Here is a 9,827-nt window from a genome sequence, read left to right on the forward strand (position 1 = left end):
CTACAAAGATCATAGCTGCGTTGATATTGTGTATCGATGAAGTCGGTAAAAAAATATTTAAACAAAAAAATCGAGTGAGCTTAAACAATTGGAAATAATGCCTGCTGTTAGACAATTAAGACTTGGACGGCGTTCGCGCAATGTAATAAATAGTCAGAATTTCCGTAATAGTCGGACCCAAGAGGAACTTGCAGAAATAAATGCATCGACACGTGCCCGAATGGCACAGCTTCGCGCTGCACAAACCCCACCTCAAGCCCGACAAAATAATAGAGGATGAAGCAACCAACTATCCGACAGAATTTTTGAACTCACTGGATGTGCCAGGAACTCCGCCGCATAATTTGCAACTGAAGGTGGGATCAGTTATTATAATGCTGCCGAATCTAAATCATCCGAGATTATGCAACGGTACGCGGTTGTCCGTTATGAAACTAATGAACAACGTGATTCAAGCGACGATCATCAAGGGTAATTTTAAAGGAGAGGAAGTTCTTATCCCAAGAATTCCGATTATTCCATCAGATCTTCCATTCAAATTTAAGGGGTGACAATCAATAAATCGCAAGGCCAGTCGTTGGAAGTCTGCGGGATAAATCTGGAATATCAATGTTTTTCACATGGACAGTTATACGTAGCCTGTTTGCGTGTCGGGAAGTCGTCATCATTATTTATTTTTGCACCGGATAAAAAATCAAAAAATATTTATCACATCGCTCTCCAATGATTTCAAGTCAAAAAAATTTCACAAAAAAATTGAATTACCAGTGTTCTATTTGTACGATTTTCGTCAAGGAAAAAATTAGTTCGCAGCTGGATCGGTATTTATGGGTTAACTTAGATAAGGGTCGTTTTGTTGATATCGGCCTACCTAACCAAGCACAGGACGATATCGGCCTGTGTCCATATGTTCGGACCTATCGTAAAAGAAAACCCACAGATAATCACGTCTTCACACCATCTGCAGTCCTATCTGTAGTAATATTGTCTTTAAGATATCTGTGTCCAACTGGTATTGTTTTGATAGGCTAACCAATGTAACAAATAATTGTAATCTTGACTAGACCTAAGTAAATATCTTTACCCAAAAAACTTGTATATAAAGCCTAGGTTTGACTCAATAAAATTAGTACGAAAAGAACTCTTGACGTATTCACTTCTCCGCAGCCCAATTTGTACTGTACTTATTGCGGCGACTATTGCCACTGGTATTGAACTTGCGGCACGCAACAAAAACAAAACTCTACTTTTCAGCACTTAGAATTCATTTGAATTCGCACATTTGGTGACCCCGACTTCGAACCGCAACCATTGTTCAGATTGGGACTCCAATTTGAACCCGCATCATCGATCATAGTTTGATCATTCAGAAATCAATCACGGTAGTGATTGAAAGGTCAACTAGGCGACCAAGCAACTTTTCATCTACTGCTATCAACTTGGCGATATACAGTTTTTAAAACAGCAGACGACTAGAATATTCTGCGATTTGTGTACGATCAACTTGGCGATCAAAAACACACACAAAAATATATAGAATCTTGATTACTGACCATTTTACATTTATTTTATAAACCACGGTGTGAGTCGAGGCACATCATCAACAATATAGGGGAATGTTGTCAGGGTTGGGCCATGTTTTGACCTATGTCCATAACTTCTGAACCAATGACAATTCAGAATAAGTTTATACATTTTTGGAAAGGTACAAGCAAGAGGAAGTGTTCACCAAAAAAAGAGAACAAAAAAACAAAAACAAAAAAAGTTATAGGCGCTTGAAAAAAAAAAAAAAATGTAGTCAGCGTTGGGCCATGTAGTCAGGGTTGGGCCACCTTCAGAAAATCGTTGACAATATCGTAACGTGGTGGAATAAAATTGAATTCAGGTAAATCTGACATTATTTTGTTCATTTATTTAATTATTTGGGATTTTACAGTCAATATCAAATTATTCAGAGTTGTTTTTTCGTTTGTAGAGAGAAACACTAAAGAAAAAGATACAAATGATTCATCTTCTTTCAATCCATCGAAATATTTTTTTAAGGATATCTATTTAATTTATTTTGCATATTTTTGCTACAAAAAACTTAAATATTACAACAAAAATCGAAAATACTCGAATAAAATGTAAAAATTATGATGGCCCAAGCCTGACTACACAAGTGGCCCAACCCTGACGACATGCGGTATTAATCTATTATGGTATGATATAGCCAAACTATATCTCACAATGAAACTATATCTTAGTATTTTGTAAAATAATAACTATATAACGTATTTTTATGCTCTCCTTGCGGATGACATGTTGTTTTCTTGTGATATTCACCTTTTTCGGCCAGGTAAAAAAAACTTTTTCGAGCACTTTTTCTTCACGGAGCAACGACGCGTAGAAGAATGAAATTCCGAAATAAGTAGTCACGTGGAAAGTTTCGAGTGACCGATAGAAGTTTCTAGACACCCACAAACAGATTGTTCTAGAACGAATATTCGAAATATTGAGATGGCCCGACCCTGACAACGGCCCAACCCTGACAACATTCCCCTACCTCTAAAAGGTTTATAATTAAAAGTAAAACATGGCATCTTCAAGCATTCGCTCCTTATTGGATGAACAGCATGCTCTGGGTAAGCGCATCCAAAATATTATAAGGAATTTCAAAAAAGATTCCGAAAGCAGAAAATCTAAGCCTGCGTATTATACAGAACGCTTGGCTAATCTGGAGGGTCTATGGGTAAATTTTGCCTCCAGAGATGATACAATCCAGCGTACCCTGAAAGGAGAAAAAATCGATCATGGGTATTTCAGAAATAATTACTTTCTTGAAATTAGAAACCTGGTGAGTGAATATCAAAATATATTCACAACAAACTTATCAACCCTGCAAGCTGAAACTGCCTCCCTAACGTCTACGGAAGAAGATTTGGAAATAGAATCCATGTTCCGTGAGCAAAGGGTGCTCATTGATACATTAGAGCGCATCATGAGTAAGGTGACGATTGAAACACGCCAAAATTTTAAGGCGATCATATCCGAAAATTGGACTGAAATTAAAAGGATTCATGTCCAAATTCATAAAAAATTTAAAAACCCCAAAGAGTTGGGATACGATGATTCCCGATATTTAATGGCTGAAGATGCCATTATAACATTTCAAGTGGCACTCGTCGTAGACGGACCACAGAATACTGGAGAACGTTCCCCTCAAATCGCAGCAGTACCTTTGCCAAAGATAACAATTCCAAAATTTGATGGAAATTATTTGCAATGGCAGCAATTTTATGATTTGTTTAAGAAAATGATTCATGAATCTTCATTACCCATTATACAAAAAATGTGGTACTTGAAGACTAATCTAACGGGAGAGGCTGAACGTTTAATTCGTCACTTGTCCCTAACTGAAACGAATTATTTGACAGCATGGAATATGTTGCAAGAGCGTTTCAGCAACAAAAGAGTATTGTGCAATACTTTACTCCAAAAATTATTAGATCATGCACCAATATCTAGTGATGTCAAAAGCATTAAATCGTTGCATGATAATGTAAAGGAAACATTATCAGCATTGAACAATATTGAAATAAGAACGGACAATTGGGATCCGATTCTCCTGCACGTTCTAACAAAAAAACTAGATCGACAAACACATTTGCTCTATGAACAATCGATTCTCAACACAAGAGAAATGCAGTCAACTAAAGAATTTTTGGAATTTTTGGAGCAAAGGTTTCTCACACTAGAAGCTATTTCTTCAGAGAAACCCAAAAAACCAACAACATGTGCAGCAGGGGCAGATACACCCTTCAATTGCCTCTTCTGCAAGAAACCAAACCATAGCATTTTTAAATGCAATGAGTTCTTAAAAAAGACTCCAGCTGAACGTTTAAACTGGACTCAAAAGAATAAATTATGCGTAAAATGTTTCAATTCAAATCACGCTTCAAAGGCATGCACTAGGAAAGATTGTTTTAAGTGCAACAAAAAACACAATACACTCCTGCACTTGGAAAAAGTATCAGAAAATTCGGATGTCATTACTGCGGCATCAGCAAGTGGAAAGCATGATGGTTACGTCCTTCTAGCCACAGCTAGAGTACTAGTTCAAGGAAACAATGGACAAATGGCTGAATTCAGAGCTCTACTTGACTCTGGCTCCCAAATAAATGTTATTTCTGAAAGAGTTATTCAGAAATTAGCATTAAAAACCACCAGCTCGAAACATAAAATAAATGGCATAGGTGGAAAGGCTCACACCTCCAATGCTCGAGTAAACGTTGAACTAAAATCTAGAAACGGAAATTTTGCATCAAGACTTGAGGCGATTGTAATGTCTCATATAGTCGCTGATCAACCGACATACCCAATATCCACGGAAAATTGGAAAATTCCTAATGGTATACAACTTGCTGACCCTCAATTTGGAAAACCAGGGAAAATAGATATTCTCCTTGGTGCTGAGCATTATTTTGATATAATGCAATCGGAAAATGTATGTATTAAAAAGGGACTACCAAGGTTGTAAAATACCAAACTTGGTTGGATTGTAGCTGGTAAAATTTCGGAACAAAAAGCAACTTCATCAGTATGTGCAGTCCTGACTGAAGCGGAAAAGGTGGATGAGCAGCTTGTCAAGTTCTGGGAACTTGATAATTTTCAACCGGATAAAAAATGTTATTCGCCAATCGAAAAACAATGCGAATCTCATTTTCTGGAAAACATCCAGCGCGCACAGGACTCAAGGTACATTGTGCAATTACCATTTTTGGAGCATACTTCAGCGCTGGGGGAGAGTCGTGACATTGCCACGCGACGATTTTTATCGTTAGAGAAACTATTGCAGAAAGATCCAGCAATAAAAGAAGGATATATTGAGTTCATGAAGGAATATGAACTGCTTGGACATATGAAGGAAGTTCCTCTTGCGAATCTGCCAAGATCGCACTATTTCATACCTCATCATTGTGTCCTAAAGCCAGATAGCCATACAACAAAACTACGGGTTGTATTTGATGCATCAGCGGTAACATCTTCTGGAAAGTCATTAAACGATTTATTGCACAAAGGTCCAACAGTGCAAAATACTCTCATGTCTATATTGTTAAGATTTAGACTACATAAATATGTCTTTACAGCTGACATTGAGAAAATGTATAGGCAGATTTGGATAAATCCAAAAGATCAGCAATATCAGATGATCGTATGGAGAAACGACCCTTCCGAAAAGTTGAGATACTATCGACTGAAAACAGTGACATATGGCACCAAATCTGCACCTTATTTAGCAACGAAATGCCTAGACTATTTGGCATCAAAACAAGTACAGCAGTATCCTGTAGGAGCGGCTGCGCTAAAAAATGACTTCTATGTGGATGACTGCATTACCGGAGCAGACACAATCCAGGAAGCATTACAAATCCGGACTGAACTTAATAAAATATTAATCAGTTCGGGATTCAAACTAAGAAAATGGTGCGCAAACAGCAACCAACTTTTACAGGGATTAAACAAAGATGATATAATCCCTAATGTACAATTGGAAGATACGGCATACGAAGATTGCAGTATCAAAACTCTTGGAATTATCTGGAATCCCAAGATAGATAAGGTTTGCGGAAAGACACAAATTGCTACAACACAAAAAATTACAAGGCGAGATGTTGTCTCAGAAATATTTAAAATATTTGATCCACTTGGGTTATTCTCGCCAGTCGTAATTAAAGCAAAAAGTTTAACAAAGGAGAAATTCGACTACAATGAGGATTTGCCTGATAATTTACAAAAACAATGGGTACAATTCCGTAACAGCTTAGAGGCGTTGAACAACATAAAAATTTCACGTCATATTTTTGAAGGTCAAGTACCGACCTCAAAGGAGATTCACACTTTTGTTGATGCGTCTGAAAATGCGTATGCAGCAGCTGTTTATCTTCGAGCAGTTCATAAAGACAAAAGAGTGACTGTACAATTACTGTGTGCAAAATCGCATTTGGCTCCAATAAGTCAAATCACTCTTTCTCGCACAGTTAACGTTCACGGTAAAGGAGCAATTATCCATGCAAGCCGTCCCAACTTACTACTGGGCAGAGTCGGAAATTGTATTATCATGGATATGTTGCTCCAAATTTGCAAATCACAACCTGTGGTTTTTTGGTCCCCTATTTTTATATGGGCCGCCATCAAAATGGCCTGCACCATTTATTGCATCTAAAGCTGAGCGCATCACCAAAGCGACAGAAACATCTCTTCTGTCAGTGCAAAACGATAGTTTACTATACCGCATTAATCATAGGAATTCTATTTCCAAGCTATTAAGAATAGTAGCATATGATACATTATGCGTGTAAAAACAAGGCCACAAGTAAAGGGTGTAACAATTCAATTAGATGAATTGGAGCAAGCAAGAAAAGTAATTCTCCGCATAATTCAACAAAAACACTTCAACAAGGAGTTTAAGAGCTTAAAAAATTCTCGTGAAGTGGAAAGAAGCCAGGATAATCTTATCAGAGTTGGAGGTAGATTGGAAGCCGCTGAATTGTCATTTGATGCGAAACACCCAATATTACTACCATATAGCGACCAACTTGTAAAGTTAATTTTTGAAAAATTGCATAAAGACAATATGCATTGTGGTACCCAAGCTCTGGTGGCCATTTCACGGCAAAGATATTGGGCAATAAAAGCAAAAACAATCGCCCGAAGTGTCATTCTAAATTGTGTCAAATGTACCAGAGCCAAGCCAAAACTATTAGAGCAAATAATGGGAAACCTACCACCATTAAGAATAACTCAAGCAAGACCATTCTTGAATTCTGGTGTTGACTACTGTGGACCATTTAAAATTCACTACAAAATTCGTGGTAAAAATACACATACCGCATATATCGCAATATTTTGCTGTTTTGCAACTAAAGCAGTCCATCTGGAGTTAGTGAGTGATCTTACAACCGAAGCGTTTTTGGCAGCACTTCGTCGTTTTATCAGTCGGCGAGGAAAATGTCAAACTTTACATTGTGATAATGCGACTAATTTTGTTGGAGCAAGGAATAAGCTTCAGGAGCTGGAAGATGCCATATTTTCAGAAAAGGCAAGAAAACGCATTGTCGAAAATTGTATTGACAAAGGAGTTAATTTCAAATTTATTCCACCAAGAGCTCCGCATTTTGGAGGATTGTGGGAAGCTGCGGTAAAATCAGCTAAGCATTTGCTGCTAAAAAATGTTGTTACAGCTAATCTAACTTATGAGGAGTTAGAAACTGTTATTGTCGAGATCGAAGCAATACTCAATTCTCGACCTTTAGTTCCCATGTCGAATGATCCAAATGATTTGACAGCAATCACTCCAGGTCATTTTCTCATTGGAGAACCACTCACCGCCCAGGCTGACAGGGAACCGTCTCAGCAACCCCAGACTTTAGGACAGCGATGGCAAGCTGTATCAAAGCTCAAACACGCATTTTCGAAGCAATGGTCAACTGATTATCTTCAACAACTGCAGCAGAAGCAAAAATGGAGACGTTCCTCAGCAAATATAAAGGAAGGAGCATTAGTCTTAATAAAAGAAGACAATATACCAGTATTGCAGTGGCCAATGGGACGAATTATTAAGATAATCCCTGGAAAAGACAATTTCGTCAGAGTAGTTGAAGTAAAAACATCAAAAGGAGTTTTTAAGCGCGACATTCAACACATTGCTCCGTTATTCGCAGAGGAAGAACCAACAAATAAGCATCCACTATCCGAGAATTCTGAGGACGCGGTGGTTGAGGAGACCACACCAAAAAGGAAAAAATCTACAGGGATATCATCATTGGCAATGCCATTAATAGTAATGCTTCTTCTTATACCATTAACTGTTGCTCAATCAGTAAATGTAACAAAATTTGTCTCAAAGCCAGGAATATTTTTTGAAAAAATTGGAAACGGTCAACTGGCCACAACGGACTGGTCTATAGTTGTTTATTACAACTTAAAGCCATACTGGAATGATATGAACACATTCTCAATGGGAGTAACTAAAATTGGTCATTTATGTACTCAATTTCCACAACAAGAAGCGTGTTCTAGCATGTATCACCATTTAAAGCATTTAGAGGAAGATCTACAAGCGGAAAATATGTTACTCACAAGATCACGGAAGCAAAGAGCCCCACTAGATATCGTTGGTAATATAGCAAGTAGTCTTTTTGGCGTATTAGACTCAACATATGCTAACGAAATGGCCAAGACAATAACAAAAGTTAAAGGAAATGAAAAGCACCTACTGAATTTATTAAAAAATCAGACATCATTAATAGATTCAACAATAAATGTCATAAAAAGAGATGAGATTTCCAATTCAAAACGATTAAAATTGATTGAAGATTTTATCTCAGGCACAGAAAGTACCAAGAGTGCATTTGATAAACTCTCATGGTATACAACATTATCAACTCAACTGTCTATCTTGGCATCAAATCTCCATCGAATACAAACAGAAATAATAAATGTATTAACAGATGGGGGGATGGGGGAGAGCATATAAGGCAAAGTGTCTGACTGCATTCAACTTGGTGAATGCCAGCATGATCCTTATCACTGATCTCCTCAAGCCGACGCACTACCTCCACGTGGTTCTCCCTGGATTGCCATTTAACATCCGTTGAGTGGCAAACTAAAGCGCGCGACGAGAGTCCTAGCTCTTCAAACTAGGTTGTGGCGTAGGACTTGAAATCCACCCATATAAAAACCAAAATTCAATGAAAGAAGCAGAAGAAGCCTCGGAACGGGACCGATTTAACGTTGACGACCATGGCAAACGAAAAAGGACAATGATTTGAGAGTATGCACGTGGAATGTACGAACACTGTACAGACCAGGTGCTGCTCAACAACTAGCAGATACCCTCAAAAAATGTAGGGCCGATATCGCTGCTATCCAGGAAATGCGATGGATAGGGCAAGGTTGCATTAAGAAGAAGGACTGCGACATCTACTACAGCTGCCATCCAGAAAGGCATGAATTTGGCTGTGGCTTCGTTGTTGGCACCAGACTGCGGCGACTGCTATAACTAGCACAAACGATGTCAGCCTAGAGATTTAGCGGAGAGTCACACTTGCCAACAGGTGTTACTTTGGGCTCAGTAGGCATTTCAACAGTAGAGCTCTCTCTCGACAGGCAAAAATAACACTCTACAAGACGCTCATTCTTCCAGTACTCTTATATGGTGCGGAGTGCTGGACAGTGGTGCAATCCGATGCAGCCGCTCTTGGAGTGTTCGAGAGAAAGATTCTCCGCAAGATCTTTGGTCCGATTTGCGTTGGCGATGCCTATCGCATTAGATGGAACCACGAGCTGTATGAGCTGTACGGGGATGTTGATGTAGTCAGTCGAGTTAAAATTCACAGACTCCGCTGGCTGGGTCACATCGCCCGTATGGAAGAAGACACTCCGGCCCGTAAGGTGTTTGATGCGGTAATTGTCGGGAAACGGAGGAGAGGACGACCCCGGATGCGTTGGCAAGACCAGGTGATGGAAGCCCTGTCTACATCCGGTGCTGCCAACTGGAGAAGGCGCGCCCAGGACAGGGATGCGTGGAGGCAAATCGTGCAACAGGCTGTGACCCGTCAAGGGTTGTGATGGCCAATTATTATTATTATTATTTATTAACAGATATTCGTCATAATATGATCAGTCCAATGTTAATATCACCACGGCAACTAAAGGAGCAACTGGAACAAATTCATGGTCATTTAAAAGCTGGACAGATGCTCCCAATTTCACCAGATAACTTACTTATGGCATATCAGCTAATGAGAGGCGAAGGAACTATTGTAAATGATCACGTCATTATT

General features: G+C 38.8%; 1 protein-coding gene across 1 annotated transcript; it reads left to right on the top strand.

Annotated features, from left to right (window-relative positions):
* Positions 1 to 200: 200 nt before the first annotated feature.
* On the top strand, positions 201 to 9,612 carry LOC122320474. Its single transcript, XM_043208583.1, has 2 exons — positions 201 to 471; positions 9,188 to 9,612. The coding sequence occupies exons 1-2, from the start codon at positions 201 to 203 to the stop codon at positions 9,610 to 9,612; spliced, it is 696 nt and encodes a 231-aa protein (XP_043064518.1).
* Positions 9,613 to 9,827: the final 215 nt, after the last annotated feature.

This window comes from Drosophila ficusphila, unplaced genomic scaffold, assembly GCF_018152265.1.
Source record: "Drosophila ficusphila isolate 14025-0441.05 unplaced genomic scaffold, ASM1815226v1 contig_580, whole genome shotgun sequence".
NCBI classification, from domain to species: domain Eukaryota; kingdom Metazoa; phylum Arthropoda; class Insecta; order Diptera; family Drosophilidae; genus Drosophila; species Drosophila ficusphila.